The 18,787-nt window shown below is 39.6% G+C and overlaps 1 protein-coding gene across 1 annotated transcript in view; it reads right to left on the bottom strand.

Moving 5' to 3' along the window:
- The window catches only part of ca16b (carbonic anhydrase XVI b), an 87,640-nt gene that overhangs the window by 56,695 nt on the left and 12,158 nt on the right, over positions 1-18,787 (bottom strand). Inside the window, exon 2 of the mRNA XM_063911063.1 lies at positions 10,825-10,929. Within this exon, the coding sequence (XP_063767133.1) occupies positions 10,825-10,929 (105 nt within the window). The remainder of the gene's footprint in view (positions 1-10,824; positions 10,930-18,787) is intronic.

Genomic DNA, 18,787 nt, shown 5'->3' on the forward strand with positions numbered 1-18,787 from the left:
TGTGTGGAGAACACAGGTTGTGTCTAATATTAGTTACCATTTTCAATATCAGATTCAGATTGTCAATGACATTGGGAGGGGAGGAGGAGTATGCGATGTAAACTCAGATTTTCATCTTTCATCAAAGTGGAGATCAGCTCTGCGAATCACATGTACACAAGCTGTCTGGGACTGATACGGAGCTCCATGCACGGCCCTGACATTGTAATTATCTTCTGAAGGCTTATGAGCTATTCTATTCCTCTATTAGTTGAAACAGAAATACACAAATGTGCACAACACAGGCTAACACACTAGAACAGAGACTGACAAAAATGAAAAATATGTAAAATGAACAATTAAATTAGAAATCTTGCTATAGCTTTACCTAGATGAACTACCTAAAGAAAAGTATTTTCACTCAGTGACGGATAAGATTGATGAAAATAGAGTAAGGTATTGAAGGCAAAGCAAAATACCATTGAACCAAGTGAGAAGCCCTTATAGTCTCCTTAATACACCATTACCTCTTAATCAACGGGGTCTTGGCTAGATGACACAGCTGAACGGTTGTATATAGCAAAAGTTTGGACAATGGTGGTGGCTGTATAGCCAAGGTCACAAAGTCTCCACATTTAATATGTGCCTTCCTCTTTGTTAAATGAACTCTCTGCAGAGAGATCACGACTGAAAACAGAAAAGTCCAAGTCAATCCAGTCATTAGCGTGAGATACGCTGGCTACAGACTAAAGCAGAAAGTCAGAGTGCATCTTAACTTCACTTATTTTTTGAAGAATGTAAGCATCAATTATATCTGCATTATCTTTCCATTTTGCACCTGTGCACTCTGACCTAAGGTTTGACTAAACATATTGTATTTATTCAATTGGCTGAATTGAGAGCCTCTATCTACACAGCTAACCCACTGCCTATTCCCTGCGTGGTTTCACAGTCATCCTTTGCGAGCATTTCTACAGCTTGAGAGTGGGAGTGTGTGTGCATATGTGGGTACATGTGTCAGTCAGTAGACACACAGAAGCAAGAGAGTGGAAGAAATTAAAACTGAGTGCACTGGAGAGAGAATCTGTGCAGGTTTGTCCTAGTCTTGGGTACCCCAAAACCACTAATTAGGCCACAAATCACAAGATAGCACATGACCACATCCCCCAGATGAGTGTTGAGCTAAGCACAGCAAGCAGCCATTTTAAATTCAGACTTAATCCACTCTTGTGTCACACCCTCCCCACTACCCCCATAGCATCCACATGCAAACCCCTGCTCAGAATTGAGATGCGGCCAGCATTAGGAAAGACATATGACGAGGGAAATTAAAGGATAGAAAGGAGGAGGGAGCTTGCATAGAGGAACCAAAAATTGACTCCAGAGGAGAGGTGAATGCTGGGTAAGATTGGTGTACTCAATTCATAATTAAAGATCCTTTGGGCAGGTATCTGCTGGGTATGGACATAGAAATAAAAGGGGTAAAGTTAAAATGTGGACTCTGTTTGCTTCTTTAAACATTAGACACATGCTAGAAATGAGAAAGCCCAGCTTGCTGTCTGTGCCGCCTAAATGAAATATATATATGGGCTTGTTGTTACCACAGCTGCTAGCTAATGGCATCGCAGAGGAAGTGCGCATGGAAAACTGACAAAATGGTCATTTGCCCTCTGACTTCAAAGTCTCCCTCTGCTGCGTGGGGCTTAAAATGTAATTAAAAGGAAGTAACAAAAAAATGGCTCCATTTATATATTTCAGCAAGCTGGACACAATAGCACACTCAAAATGTTTCCAACATCAGGATTATTTCTACTCAGTAAATCAAAAGGTCCATTTGTATATCCTGCCTACTTTTGCTGAATGAAGTACAATTTTCAGCTCTGAGTTTTAGAAACAGAAGAAATAAACAGAAAATCTGTGAGGGTTATTTTAAAATTGCCTGAACTTATTTTTGCAAATACTCAAAGTGCAGCTTACACCAATACTTTTTGATTCCTCTACATTATGTATTACCCCTTACAGGTACAGTATTAGCTCCCTGTTAAATATGTCATGAGATTAAACAAAACAAAGAGTGGCAAAAGAATGAACAGACTTTCGTTCTGCCGGCTGCTGTTAGAATATGAAGCTGGATAGCCCTAAATTAACATAAATGTCGGAGTTTGCAGAAAGACAGTGGCTGAAAAGGTTTCAGATGTTATTGTTTTGATGAGTTTATACATACATAATTAAAGCAACCCCAACTCATAGATGGAATATTCGGGCTATTACATATCTAATCTATATGTTTGGATAACTGTCTTTTCTTCCCTCCCAAACCATATCATCCACTCCACAGGCACCATTAACCCACAAAATAAAGCAGTAGAAAAATAAGGCTTGAACCACCCTGAGCTATTGCCCTCCCTAAGCTCAGCTCACTCTCCCAGCAGCCATTACTCTTCCATGTTGCAGTTGTTCTGCAAGCTAAGCAGGGACAACAATGGCTTCATGTTTACACAGCAAGTGTCCTTATAATTTAGAATCCAGACAGGAATCGATAGTTAGCAGTGTAATTCAGTAAACTAGAGGTAGTCACACAAGGATAAATGATCTAAGAAGCCTGGGAAAGTCAGTGATCGAGAAGTACTGCAGTACTATAACGCATCAATTTTCTTCTATATAGTTACTTCTCAGGTTTAAGTGCCATTTTCAGACCTCTCAGCATTCGAACATGATTGTCAAACAAAGCATTGCAGTTTCTCCAACATTGTGCCATCATGCCACTGTTCTGGCCTTTCCCCCTGTAGTTAACTACTCACCTCTTGGGGGGTACGTAGTCATTACAAAGTAAGTCATCATGATTATGAGTTTAAAAATTTGCTGAGCTGCTAGCTAGCTCATTTCGGCTCATCAACATAACCACATTAGAGAGGAAACATGTGGGCTGGCAATCTCATACTTCTTCAATATTGCAGTCCCAGCAGGCCAAGCGTGTCCACATCCATTATGTTGGACCCGAGCCACCAACTAGGCCTAATATGCTGCCACAAGGCACACCAACGCCATGTGACACCTGAAATTAAATTAATTAGGTTTACACAACAAACCCGTCGGCCCAATACATCAATCTGCCCTAAACTGCGAAACCAGAGATTTGACTATTTTTGGTAGCTGCTCTGCTTTGGGCTTTGGATCGTGGCGGCACCAGCCCAACACACTGTTCTCCTGATATGCCAATGTGACAATACAAACAATCAACTCTAAGAAAACCTCACTGATACAGTATTAGCTCAGGGCACAGGAAACCCTAATTTATTTCCATCTTTAATATATTTACCTCATATAGAGAAAGGAAACAGGTTGGCAGAAGCAGTGGGAAGTAAGATGATTTGGAGCTCAATTCTGCTAAATTGGTTGCTGCCAGCATGATACATCATGGAAAATTAAGATGCCTCTCCCCCAGCACAGAACTTGGGCAGCCATATTGGCACATCTGTCAAGGGCCTACCCCTGACAGAGACAAATTGACCAATTCTGGCACACGAAGGCTGATCCAAACTGCTAGCAATAACCAAGATGAATAATGAGTCATCTTGGGCCCCAGCTAAATTCATTTTTAATAATTAGTGTTCCTGCACCTCTCATTTTCTCAGAAAATGAGTGCAGGTACAACTACAGGTTGCTACAACACGTTGGCAGGACTGGAGGAATATAGATGATGTTGTGTTAAGCTTCCATCATCACAGAGAATGGCTATGAATGCAGGGTGTAAGATAGATGAATCTCTCTCTGTTCTCCCAGGAGGAGTAAATTAATCAAGTCCAGAAGTGGCTATCGGAGGCAGTAGAGCAATGTTGCTGGAGGGGTACATGGAGTTCAAAAGTTCTGAGGCATTGAACTGTAAATGAGACAATTGCAACAAAAACTTGTATAAGATATACAACCCAAATATCACACATTTGCCTCAAGGGGATTAAAGTAGCTAGGAGGTGACAATTCAGGGGTTGATTGTGACACATTTGCTGCTTTTGTAAACACCTGTCACGTGTCAACTGGCAATGATGTTTGTTATTTTACCGGGAGTCTGCAGGCTTGAAAAAAAAAACAATTGTTGAAGGTTGTTTGACGCTTATCATACCCTATCAGAGTTTGTTGCCCTAAAAATCCTGAGAAGAATTGCACTCAATTTAGTATATTATAGCATTTTGCCAAATACTAACCGCAGTAAGAGTTACCAATTGTGTGATAGAAAAAATGCTCAACCATTCTGAAGCATTTTTTCAGCTGCCACACATCTGTCATTGAAAATAGGACACCAGAAAAACAGAAATCTACAGTGTCTTTGTGATTGAAAAGATCAAGAACAACCTATTGCTTTAGGACCTTAACTACATTTAACAGCATGAGGTTGGTGGGTAGAGCCAAAGCTTTACAGGCTTGGTGCATCAGTTAGGGAAGCAACAATCAATGCAAGGTTTGAAAAGATTGACATTTAATGTGAATGGATTGAGGTCGCTGTGGTCGAGTGATGGCAAATGTTCGCCTAAGAAGCGTCATATGTACACTTTTTGTACTTGGTAATGCAAAACTGCTGCAAAAAACACCCCCTTCTGAGATTGATATTTCTTACAGACACTTTGGAAAACTGCAGGAAATATTGCGCAGTTCATTGTAATGTCATTGGTCTGAATGATAATTGGACATTTAATTGAACTGTTATTTTCAGCTGCCATTCAAGAACCTTATTCTGGACGAAATCTGGTGAGCAATTGCTTTGTGTTCAATTTGACAGCAACATGATTCATCACAATAGCTTTAATAGTAATTATGTGATTGTCTCTGAACAATCAGGAGCAAAACATAATTACTTTAAAACAAATCTGATTTCAATGATAGGAGCGTGGCAAGATCTTTGGAGCTATGGCAAAAATCACTTTTCTTTCTCATTAGAAAAACTTGCAGGGAAACCTTTGCTAGGGCTGGCATTTGTATCTTCCCGGATGAGCATGTCTCTGTATCCATGTATATTATGCCCCATACTTTACTCTGCATGCATACCCCCTTCACAGCCTCATAGTCAGAGAGCTTTGCTTTAAAGTCAAGTGCTTCTCATACATGTATGTCTACCGGGAGCAATCCTCCTTACGATTCATTATACCTCCAGGAGGCTGAGCTCCTTCTGTCGGGCACCATGACAACATGGCATAGCTCTTTTCCCTCTAGTCTTTGTAAGGGGGGTGTCAAGTCGCAAGAGACAAAGTGCACTGCCTTCACAAGGCACTCCAATTGAAACCTTCTATGAAATGTAGGTTTTACCATGCTAAAACAAACTAATCTAAGACACAAAGTCACATTTTGAAATCAACCTAAAAACTTGGTCTAAATAACTGTGTCTCTTCAAAGATGTATGTTAATAAGATTCATTGTCCAACTACGGAATAATGAGTCATCGAGTCTAAATCAACATCCATCAGGGCGATTTTAGCTTTTTTTTATCCATGAATAAAAAGAGCATAATGTGATAAAACTAAAGTAGTGGAACTACAAAAACAGGGTACCGCAGTAGAATAGAAGGTTAATTCAAAGCCAAAACAAACAGCCCTGGTAATCAAGAACAGTGAGTTACCTAATCTTGTTATGTATCCTCTAACGTACTAATTAAGTTGGATCAACATAGCAATTGATTGAAAATGACACTTCATTCACTTCATTATGTGAGACATGAGTGGAAAGATTGGTAATGATCACGGGAAACCTCAGTGAAGTGGAATAAAACAGTCAGGCTGAGGGGAAATATAATCCACACGTATCAGACAATCGCAGGCTCTTTCAGCGGCTACAACAGCTTGTCAGGATGGCTTCCATCCAAACACCCATGACTGCTGCAGGAGGAGCGCTATCAATACAAAGCACAGAGCTTAGATTTATGAATGTGAAAAATCACTGGAGGTGTAGAGCTTTTAATTGCTAGATTATTCATTTGTGGATGTAGAATACCATGCTCTTTACTGCATATTCAATTTCCCCTAATACACAGTTGGCATTTTTTCTAACAAATCATTAGTTCTCACAGTGAGCACAGCGAGAACATAAATCTTTCAGAAGGACTAATTGCTTCATCTCTGTCTGGAAGGACATGCAAGTTAATTCAGCGACTTAAAGAAATCTCATAATGCAGCGAAAACTAAAATCAAGTATAGACTATCTCAAGAGTTCTAATCAACATCTTTATAAATCTTATGCCATTATTTTTGTGCTTTGTTTTTTTCTTCCTTTTTCAATCTACACACTGTTCGAGGGGATTAAGCACAATGCTTCTGCAAATGCACATTAAGGTACTCCAACTGTTATGCTGTAATTAAACTAGAACAATAAATCAACAAGAGCGCAATCAAAAGCAACCTACTGCTTATATTGGCCAAAAATATAAAACAACCTCTAAAGGAAGCCTGCGGAACCAACGGAGAAGATGTGAAAACCTGCAGAGATATAAAAAGGGGGAGAATGATGCATAGCCCTGTTCCTGTGGGAGTCTAACGGTTAGCACGATATCATCCCTCTTATGAAAAATGCCTCTACATGCGCGCGCACACACACACACACACACACACACACACACACACACACACACACACACACACACACACACACACACACACACACACACACACACACACACACACACACACACACACACACACACACACACACACACACACACACACTAAATAACTTTTAATCAAATGTCAGGGTGTAAGTTTTGAGTATACTTACAATAAGGTTCATAACCAAAGCAAACAGGACAGTGACATGTCTTGAAATGATGAGAGCTCCCATTGCACTTAAAGTGCAAATGTGCAAAATGCAAGGGCAACCTCTCCTACCATGAAAACTATGGAATGTATTTATAAACTGATACTGACATACTTATCATTACATAATGTTAAACCATTGCAAACCATTATGTCATACAGTGGGGCAAAAAAGTATTTAGTCAGCCACCAATTGTGCAAGTTCTCCCATTTAAAAAGATGAGAACTATGAGAGACAGAATGAGAAAAAAATCCAGAAAATCACATTGTCTGATTTTTAAAGGATTTATTTTCAAATGATTGTGGAAAATAAGTATTTGGTCAATAACAAAAGTTCATCTCAATACTTTGTTATATACCCTTTGTTGGCAATGACAGAGGTCAAACGTTTTCTGTAAGTCTTCACAAGGTTTTCACACACTGTTGCTGGTATTTTGGCCCATTCCTCCATGCAGATCTCCTCTAAAGCAGTGATGTTTTGGGGCTGTCGCTGGGCAACACAGACTTTCAACTCCCTCCAAATATTTTCTATGGGGTTGAGATCTGGATCTAGGCCACTCCAGGACCTTGAAAATGCTTCTTACGAAGCCACTCCTTCGTTGCCCTGGCGGTGTGTTTGGGATCATTGTCATGCTGAAAGACCCAGCCACGCTTCATCTTCAGTGCCCTTGCTGATGGAAGGAGGTTTTCACTCAAAATCTCACGATACATGGCCCCATTCATTCTTTCCTTTACACGGATCAGTCGTCCTGGTCCCTTTGCAGAAAAACAGCCCCAAAGCATGATGTTTCCACCCTCATGCTTCACAGTAGGTATGGTGTTCTTTGGATGCAACTCTGCATTCTTTCTCCTCCAAACACGACGAGTTGAGTTTTTACCAAAAAGTTCTATTTTGGTTTCATCTGACCATATGACATTCTCCCAATCCTCTTCTGGATCATCCAAATTCCCTCTAGCGAAACTTCAGACGGGCCAGGACATGTACTGGCTTAAGCAGGGGGACACGTCTGGAACTGCAGGATTTAAGTCCCTGGCGGCGTAGTGTGTTACTGATGGTAGCCTCTGTTACTTTGGTCCCAGCTCTCTGCAGGTCATTCACTAGGTCCCCCCGTGTGGTTCTGGGATTTTTGCTCACCGTTTTTGTGATCATTTTGACCCCACGGGGTGAGATCTTGCGTGGAGCCCCAGATCGAGGGAGATTAGCAGTGGTCTTGTATGTCTTCCATTTTCTAATAATTGCTCCCACAGTTGATTTCTTCACACCAAGCTGCTTACCTATCGCAGATTCAGTTTTCCCAGCCTGGTGCAGGTCTACATTTTTGTCTCTGGTCTCCTTTGACAGCTCTTTGGTCTTGGCCATAGTGTAGTTTGGAGTATGACTGTTTGAGGTTGTGGACAGGTGTCTTTTATACTGATAACGAGTTCAAAAAGGTGCCATTAATACAGGTAACGAGTGGAGGACAGAGGAGCCTCTTAAAGAAGAAGTTACAGGTCTGTGAGAACCAGAAATCTCATTCTCATCTTTTCTCATTTTGTCTCTCATAGTTGAGGTATACCTATGATAACAATTACAGGCCTCTCTCATCTTTTTAAATGGGAGAACTTGACTAGGATGACTAAATACTTTTTTGCCCCACTGTATATCAACAAACAATTAAAGGGTTACTTAGCAATTATTGTTATTGGGTGCACATTGAAACCTTTAAATCTAATAAGAACTAAATAAGGATTCAGGAAATGTTCCAAATTGGTGGACTTTATTGTATGTTCTACTTCACCAGTTTCTGACGCTAATATTGTTCCACATTCTTCATAGGCTCTCCCCACAAGAAGTTAGTAGACTGAAGGATACACAGAGAAGGGCGTGGAGAGTCTGGCTGAAACAATGGTTGATATGCTCCCGTATGTTATGTACTCTATATGTGTCTGGCTCATACAGCTTTTGCCTGCTTGCACCAGTACCCTCTAGCTTTAGTCTGACCCTACTGTGTGCATTTCTTTTACACTCACTTGCACGGAGCAAATGCCCTTAATAACCATTTAGCTGCTAAGTCACGCTTGTCTGCCCCCCATTCACAGCCTTAGCCACTAATTACCTTTCCAAAGCAATGGACATTTCTGTGTTCCCTCAATGCTTCCCTTTTTCTCAGTACAATCAGCCAGCTGCCTATGCTGGTTGGAATTTGTGCTCTGCACAGCCTGAAATGAATGTCCAAAATCAACCCAAGACCGCCAATTCCCTAACCGAATATTGTTCATTTTTGTCCAGCAGTATATAAAAATCTTAAACATTAACAGATACTATCTTCTCCAAATTGCCAGCCTTCCTATTCTTTCAAACAGCTCACAAACAAAACGTTTTCCCAATGGGTTAGAAAATATTAGTAGGTGTTAAAACAGCCTGCAGCTCTGACTGTTTACATGATTATACACAGCATTCTGTCAAATAAAATACACACGACCCTAGAATTTCAGAGAGCAAGCACATGAACCAAGTATGAATAAAGTCTGATGTCTCAAGCAGAACATCATCTAGATAAAGATCGAGTCCCAATGGAGATTTGGTCCTTCTGAAAATGTGGTCCTTTTTAAGCAATTGCTAACTAAAGACAAAGATCTGCACAAAAGAAAAGTTATGATGCCACCATACAAGGAAGATATAATGTAGTATAATGCAGCTATGGGTTCTCACAGTGTTCTATAGCCCTGGTAAAACACTGACCACTAATATCATGAACAAATGTATACACTTTTTTGGGAAAAACATAAACATTTCGCTGTTCACTGCACTCTTTTCGTATTTGCATTTTCTAGCCTAAAACCATGGGAACAGCAAAGACAAAATATTCCATCAGTATAATAATTTTCAGAGCTGTGATTCATTCCAAGAGCAGAGGGACCAAGTTAGTTATTTGCTGGGGGGTGTTTTTGGACCTTGAAACCTGTAAATATAATTTTCCCGACTGCTCCTCCCTTCCTGAGCTCTTCCAGCAAGTTGCCCTCGATCAAAGCACATAACCCCTATTTCCCACTGGAGCTGCTCAATGGCCAACTGAGGGCTGTGTTTTCGCTGTTTAAATGTGTATAGCTGAATGTGAAGCAGTGCTCTCAAAGAACATTGATGTGTGTTTGTCATAAATGTTCCCGGTCAAAAACTGCATCAGGGTGTCGGCACAGTCCTGCCACATAGCATCATACTATTTAACATACAAAAATGTATAATGCAGAAGGAGCTTTTTCTTGTCATCGATTTCCTTTTTTTTTAACAAACTTTAAGCATCCAAACATTTGTTTTGTAAGTGAGTTAATACGAAAATAGAAAAAATAGAAAAATACTGCATGTTGGTATGTAAAGCATTAGACTGTAGAATTCCATAAGATATTTGCTGTGTATACAAAATACTGTGTACATTTAAAATATAAAACTTTAAACTTCTCACATGTGTGTTGGCAAAAATATTTTCACACCTATTTTGCTACATTGATTTGAAAATACCTTCTTGAGTGTATAACTCTGCTGCTGAACCTAAAGCCTTAATATCAATAATACAACAACTTAGACAACTATGACATAAAGGTCATAATCGTCTTGTATGCCTCCTGTTTGTACTTGTAACCATTTCATTTAGAAGCAGAGAAGGTTCAGAACTAATTACAAGCATTGAATTAAATGACATGCTATTTCATTGATCGTCATGCAATTCAATCCACAGAACTGTTTGCCTAACCCACACAAGAGAATAAAGAAATACATTTGAATTATCTCTGCATTTGCAAGGTGCAATTGGCTACAACATAAACATTAACTCACTATGCAGCATGCAGCTTATTTTCTTTCCAGTGCATTAGCCTCTAGAGGTAGTAATGTAAGTGCAATGCAAACATACACTGAGGTGTATTATTAAATACATTTAAAACAACGGTTTTCCAGAAAAATTCTAGAGAAAAAAATAGGAGTATTATAGGCAAGCTACAGCAGAGGTGAACAAGTCAAAGAAATGCATTTCCCCTCCTACTGAGGGCTCTGCTCGGTGCACAAATGAGAGCTCACCTGAATAGGACCAGTAGGGGTCACCTGCTGACCTCCTCTCCCTCATTACGCCTGTGTTCACATGGTGCCTATCTCCGGCAAGGTGAGGTTGGCCACCAGATTCAACTGTGGGAGGCAGACGGAAGAAAAGTGTAAATTTCAGTTGGAGCAAATACTTTGGCAACGTATCCAACAATCTACTAAACATGCATGATAAAACGTAAATGGCGACATAGTGAGAGATTTATAAAGAAAATAATGAGCCAAAGTCCAGCCTCCATTGAAATTCTGCAAGACATGTTAGGTTTACAATGTTTGGTGCCACTGCAGGACAAAGTGTACCAGCATCGCAGCTGCACAAAATACTGAGAGCATGAAGGTCGAGGTGATGGATGGATGTGTAATGAGTCTAACTTTGACACTGCACACGGTTCCTTACCCTATCTGCTTGGACATGCCAATAACTCAATATCATCTTTTGTCAACTTTCAGCAGTACTGCGATGATGCCAATGCGATGATCAGTTTTAAAAATTCTGATCTTTACCATACTGTAGTCATCAATTGCAAGTTTTTTAGTTTTTATTTAAAAAGGCATTGACTAGTAAAATGGCATTAATAATGTCTAAATAATAATATATTATTATAATATATTAATAATATGAACAAGAATTGAGGGTTTTTTAGTCATCCGAGTTCAAACTAATAGGCTTTAAATGCAACACTTACATAAAAGTCCTATATGCAGTATCCCCCAAATTGTAGATTCAGCAAAAGTATCTCTTTACTTCAGTTTAATAGAAACATTCAGTGAAATTGCCTCAAATCTCCTGGCAAATTGCAGCTGTTGCGGCCACTCTTTGGAGGGACTTAAAACGCCCAGAGCTGACAGAGACTGACACATATTTTAATAACTTTTACCTAGTACTTGGCCTGGCTATTATGGCTGATTTCAGTTAGTCTACCAAACTAAAAACTGAAGCAGGAGCAACAGTGTTGAAAATGTGTTCCAAAAAACTAGAACAAAACCTTTGCTTTGAGTCCAGGTGCCATCATTTGACACAATGCCTTAATGGTTGGTAATGATCATCACCACCAGGGATCTTCAGAAACAGGAGGAGCCTTGAGGTGGAAATATTATTTGGCAAATAAAGCCTTCTTCAAGTCAAGAGATTGTCTTTGAGTGTTTGTTTAATAAAAGCTTTATGCAGGAAGGATACAACACAAATACGGAGTACATGCAAAAGTCAAGAGTCCGATAGGGCTGAATAAATAAAGTGCTGTGGTTTCCCTTTATTTCAGTCAACCACGCCCAGGTAGACGCATGACAGTAAACTAATGCCAACAAAAACTAGTATCAACCAGCTGCAGAGAGGTTGGGTTTGGGTCAGCCGTTGAAACTAGGGCTGCACTCCACAAAAGATTGTTGTAGTCGACTAATAGTCCTCCATTCAGGCGATTAGTCGACTAATAGTCCTCCATTCAGGCGATTAGTCGACTAATAGTCCTCCATTCAGGCGATTCGTCGACTAATAGTCTCACGATTATCTGATATATTATGATTTATGAAAAGAAAAGAAAACAATACTTTTTTTTTCTCCCAAAATGTTTTCAGTTTCAAAGGCTCATAAAGAACTTTATTTTAACAGGATGGTATGTTGTGCTGAAATATAAAATACAACTGTAAAAATTAACCATTGAAAAATAAATTTAAATGTAGCCTACATGTAGAAAGCGCATGTCATTCTGAGCTCAGAATGATTATATATTATAGGTTTATATATGTTGATACAAAGCTAGGGTACTGTCTGGCTCACTGCTACTGTTTTCCCCCCCGAGTCTGAGAAAGGAACACACGTTGTCGGGGATAATAAAGCTCTGTGTTTTGTTATGATGGTGTGGATACGGAGGCACCTTTTTTTCCAGCGGAGTTTGCATGTCACCTTTTGGGGCTCGTCCCTTACATGCTCAGAAGGATCGCAAACTTTGGATATCCTGCGCGGAAAAATAACTCTAGGACAAGGCACAGCTCTGAATGAAGTCTAAGGAGGTTTCCGGCTGACGCGTCATAGAACATGCAGCAGGTCGCAGATGGACCTTTTTTTTTTTTGACTAATCGGCTAATGAAAAATTAGTCGACGAATGTACAGCCCTAGTTGAAACATAATTTTTTCATCATGACAGTAAAAAAAATAGGCTATCTCTTTAGATAGTAGGAAACACTTTAAGAAAAGCAGAAACAGTCATGAGCAACTTTAAATGAATCATTCTTTTGTGTTGAGGTCCCAACCAAATCGACAAGATGGTCCATATGTCCCTAATATTACCAGGGATGTAATAGTGACACAATAACTTCCCTGCTTATCTCCTATGTGGAAACCTCATTCTGTAAAATGCAGACAGCCTATGTAACCAGGAGTGCAGACAATCAGTAATAGATGCATGTCTTCTGGGCACAAATGTCTCTTGAGCTTCTTAGGGCAAATTGCCTGAAAGAAATCAAGCATTGTCAACAGAATTACAGTGAAGGCTAGAGGCAACAATTGTCCTTAAGCATACACAGTCCCTAATCCCAGACTTGCAATAATCAATTGGGGAATGTGTGCTCTACAACGAATATAGTCTGTGCTACTAGAGACAAAAAAGTCTTGCCATAACCACTGTCAATCAGGTGCTCAAGCAAAACAGAGTGTTTCGTGTTGCTTCAAGCATTCACAATCCACTGTGGCATTCAAAACTAGGAGATGTATTGGCTAATATAAGTTGCCTGTTGCTAGGAGGATGCAAACCAATGTGTAGGCAGATTGTTTCTGTCTAAAGGGAACAGCAGGGAGAACTCAAACAAAATCAGTGATCTGTCTCCAAATCAGAGCAGAACTCAAAACATGCCAAAATACAGTTTTTGAAACTATTTTGGACACTTTGTTGATCACAATTTATGTTTGTCCAATTTGTACTAATGAGGTTTTTAAATAAAGCCTTGAATGTCTGTCATCATAGTTTACGATGTCATGGTAGAAAATGTGTCAAACAAAGTCTTAATTTTAATAAAGTGATTGTCAGATTAAAGGAGTCTCATTTCATTACATCAACTTTTTTCCTTCTTGCATCTTGGTGCAACAAGCAGGAGAGCAAACAGATGTTTTACAGTGAAAATGTGTTTTCCAAATATTGTGTAAATGTAAATCTACACATATATGACTAATAGTTATATTAGTGTCAAATCTTTATCTATAACTGTGCATATTAGGTAAAACAATTTAAATACACATGTAGCAATTGTATGGTAATTTAGAATTTAAAAGTAAAGATGGACTACAAACTATTTGGTACTGCACTAAATATTTAAATACATGACATAAAATTGTTTACCAAAACAGCTTCATATTGTTTTAAGAGTTTCCCCGTCCAAACAAAAAATAAATCTGTTTCAGATCTTTACATCTGGCAGGAGATCACTTCTCTTAATTGTGTAAATACATGCCTAGCATCATGACTCTGTAACAATGACAACTGTATGTCATACTTCAGTTGCATGAGGTTAAAGTTTATTTCAGCAATAACCGCAGAACTCTTCGGACTCCTGAAGCTAAACCACCTCCCGATAGTGAGTTATAGATACACACACACACAGTCACACACAAACACACACACACACACACACGTCTCCAGCTACTTAAAGACGAGCACAGCTCTTACTAATAGTTGCATCATTACTGGGGATTAATTAAACTAAGCACTACATCAAGCCAAGTCTTTCCCTGCACTTAAAGTCGACGCATTGCTGTCTCCAAAAACGGTCTCCACTATGGCATGAGCCTCTTCATAGAGTGTTTTCCAAATCAAATTCATTACTTGGAGGGGGGTCACAGGGGCGAAATGGGTGAAGTCATAAATTACTAATATAATAAAATGCTTTTTTATCATCAGACGTATCAATTCACTCTCGGAAAAATCAGAAGTTAACACAAAGTGTGAAACAGAGACGGAGGGTGTCTCCATGGCAGACAGTTGGAGCATATTTGAAGACAGGTTGTGAAACAGTAGGGCTGGACTTTCTTTGATCACAGTGCATAGGAGACAGCACCATGTCAACAGTTTACTCTCTTCCATGTCAGCCGTCCCCTGTGGGCAAAGGATTAAAGCCACAGCATCTCTGATAGAAGAGAGCACACAACACAGTCGGAGCTGGGCCTGGAGGAAGCTGAGGAGAGCTGCACAGCACTCAAACAACATTCATAAATCAAGAAAACACACGTGACTGGCAATTATATAGATTAACCAGTAGTTTAAAAGGAGCCGCTTTATGAAGAGAGTTTAATCTAAAAGGTATTTTTACATTGAGACAACATGAAACGTTGCCTGATTTTACATCAGAGTATGTTCTCAGGAAGCACAAAGATAATAAAAGCCTCAAAACACCTACAGAACAACGCCTTGTACAACGCCTAGCCGTACAAAATCGTTTTCCTTTTTTCATTGCCCTGAGGGCGGTTAAATCATCTACATCACCATTAAGCCCTGCTATTTGTTCCATAATATCGCACTCAACAACAAGCCAAGAACCCCTGAGAGCCCTTGAAAAACAGCAGCCTAACAACAAGCACAGAAGCGTTTAACTTCCATTAGTCATTAGAGGCTCGAGTTAAAATATCAATCTTAAGACAATGTTAGCATCAGTGATGTGAAGGACAGCCTTGCTGACACGTCCGTGTCACCAAAAGGATAATTATGGGAGGCATAAGCTATCAAATGCATCCTAAGTTACAATGACCATGTCATTTACACATTAAATGCTGCCGTTAAGGTGCTTAAAGCAACAAATCTGCAAGCCTCATGCAGCTAAGAGCATACTCAAGTAATGGATGGTGGACATTTTTCTTTTGAGATTGTTTTCCACTGATTGCTTAAACACTTAATATAGCCGATTCCAGATTCATTAACCACAACGTTGGGACCAGAAAACAACATATTTAAATGACCTTGCTATTCATGTGGCACGACTTCTGGAAAAAATGCATTTGTGCATATAAGAATGCAAAATCAATCCCCTTGCTTGACCTATTATCAGTTCAGGACGGATAGTCAGATGTTTTAATAATATACTTATTTTGATTCACTAGCAAAGTGACACATTCAGGGGACTGTCAGATCTCTGGCTCTTATGCTGCTTGTCAGTTCATCACCACTTTCAAGCATCTCTTGGATGGTTAAAGTGCCTTATAATTAGTATAAATAAATGATATATAATTATTTAAGAATAAATATAGAATCATTAGGCTTGTTCAAAAGGAGTAATCAGTGAATCTATTATATTTACCCATCATCAGTGCCAAGCTGTGAAGGATAAAGCGGCTGATATACTCTCGTTTAATATTATCAACATATGAAAGAACCAACACCAACAATGTATTAGTCTATCAATTAAATGACACTTCCCCTACAGGAGACAGATTTATTTGTTGTATATTTTTCAATAGATCTAAAATATACACTTTATTAACACAAAATAAGATAAAATGAGTTACTCAAACAGCTGGGCCCTGCAGTTCTTTGCAAACATTACTCAACAGTAGTAGAGAGTGTGTTTGTTGGGGACTATTTTCAGCCGCATGTGTGTGACTGAGTAATTACTGAAGCCGGATGGGGTATGTGGAATTGCCTCAAAATAAACTGCAGCGCCCATGTTAATGGTAATGAAGGAACATGACACGGAGGAACAATATTGTGGCTCATTGATTTTGTTTTTATTCTTTTTTGAATATGGCACCAAGGAATAAGCTATATCAGGCTTTGGCAACTGCAGACAACACTTGTTAGAAGGATGCATTCATTGTTGGCTTTGTTGTTGGCACTATGAAAAATATAAAATGTCAAAAGACTTTAAGGGCAAAGTGTGATCATAGTACTCTGCTGTGTTTTATACTATACACGCCATGAAAACCTCCTTCACCTTTACCCTGGACGGAAAAGTTAAGTTCATTTAAGCTTAATAACCAAGGGGAGAGTCAGCTTAGGCGGCTTCTCTTCACAAGTTAACAATGTTCTTTAAAAAAAATCCTCCGTGAGGAGCATACAATTTATTAAGTGTTTCACCAAATGTATGTTTGAATAAAATCAATTATTTCCTGACAAGTCAGTCAGAGCTGTTATCTTTGACATTTTCCTCCAGCATCAGCCTGCTTTACATTCATACAGCTACATACAGACACTTTGACAGTAGTTATTGAGGGAGAGGGAAGCACGGCTCATGCACGTCACCCCCCGCCCCGTTTTCTCAGCTTGTCCTTTAATTAGAGGCAGAGAGAAGGCATATCATTAAATTGACTAATTAAACAAACTGCAGTCTTAACAACTTTTACATTATTCTCTCTGAAATTGTACTAAACAGAAGAGAGCTGTGTATTTCTCGGGCATCAAGAGGGCATAAAGGGCATACTCGTGATTCAAAATTGCTATGTATATGAGGAAGTGTGCATACTGAGGAGACAGCTGCTGTCTCCACAATCTGATCTGCAATGCATGGTGTCTGTCATATGTGAGAACATCTGCTTGGCTTTCTGTTTGGGCAAACTAACAACATGTGTAATTATGGCAAATACACCTACATTTCAAATGTGTTCATCTAACTAAAGTGGTGTTGAGCGCGAAGTTGTTTGGATGAGCGTCTTTTGTTGTAAGCAATCAGCTAAACCAGCACTGCATTAGTTGTGTTTCAAACACCTGACTCAATCTTCAGTGTGTGGAGGTTTATAAAAAACAACGTCGGGGGTCGAGCTAAGAAAGGGGGTAAGTGGAGCTTGATCTTGAGAGTGCATGTGTTTCTGATTCCTCAGGAAGTGGGCGATGTGGCTCTTTATCCCCGGAAGTGTTTGAGTCACACCAAGGACCTCAGGAACACGAGAACTGCCAAGATCAGCCAAAGATACGGAACAGCGGGAGCCGAGCCTTTAGGCTTAAACATCAAGCTCAGAAATAATAACACAACAAGTCAAATCCCAATGCCGATATTTAGGCCTACACAGCTAAAAGAGCAAACAAGCCGTTTCAGCAAAGACGACATCAGCATCCTAGGGCTAAAGAAATGCAGCCATATTAAGTGATATTAAGCCCATCAGTCTAGAGTGGAAATTGCTCCGTAAGTAACTCATTGCAAATAATGTGAAAACATTAAGTAAAAGGAACCAAAATCTCATTTGAAAATGTTCCTCTACACCTTATCTTAATCTTTTCCTCTTTAGCATATGTGATGTGATCTCTGGTCATCAAGTGAATTGACAGGAAGTGTTTCTGCCCGTTCAACAGAGATGAGCAGGAATATTTTTGTCAATGCCATGCAGGGCGCAGAAAACCCTAAAATACTACTTCATAGTGAAATATAGAGACAAGAAGAAATAGTTCAGTGACAGAAATTCAAATCAACTTGCCCAAAAAATACTGCCTGCCACACACACACACACACACACACACACACACACACACACACACACACACACACACACACACACACACACACACACACACACACACACACACACACACACACACACACACACACACACACACACACACACACACACACACACACACACACACACACACACACACACACACACACACACACACACACACACACACAGCCTTGGACTTGGAAAACAGTTTCATTGGGGAACTTGAACAAAAATGCAAGCAGAATAGGAGGAAGGTCAGAGACGTTTGACTTTCTCATTATGCCACACTTGCTCTGCAGGTTTTTTTTCTCTAAATGCATCGTAGGAAATTAAAGAAGACCATTTAATTATGATCAGATTACATGTTTCACCAACTCTCAGTTCAGAAACCTGCATTACCTGCATTTGCAACCGTCTAGGTGCAAGTATATTGTGATGATTCATATAAGAAGTGCTACAATACTACAGAAGTCAAGAGGTGATGGGGCCTGAACAGAGCAATGTGTTATGTGTTGCACTGTTCTCCAACCTTTT

Source organism: Eleginops maclovinus, chromosome 20, assembly GCF_036324505.1.
Source record: "Eleginops maclovinus isolate JMC-PN-2008 ecotype Puerto Natales chromosome 20, JC_Emac_rtc_rv5, whole genome shotgun sequence".
Taxonomy (NCBI): domain Eukaryota; kingdom Metazoa; phylum Chordata; class Actinopteri; order Perciformes; family Eleginopidae; genus Eleginops; species Eleginops maclovinus.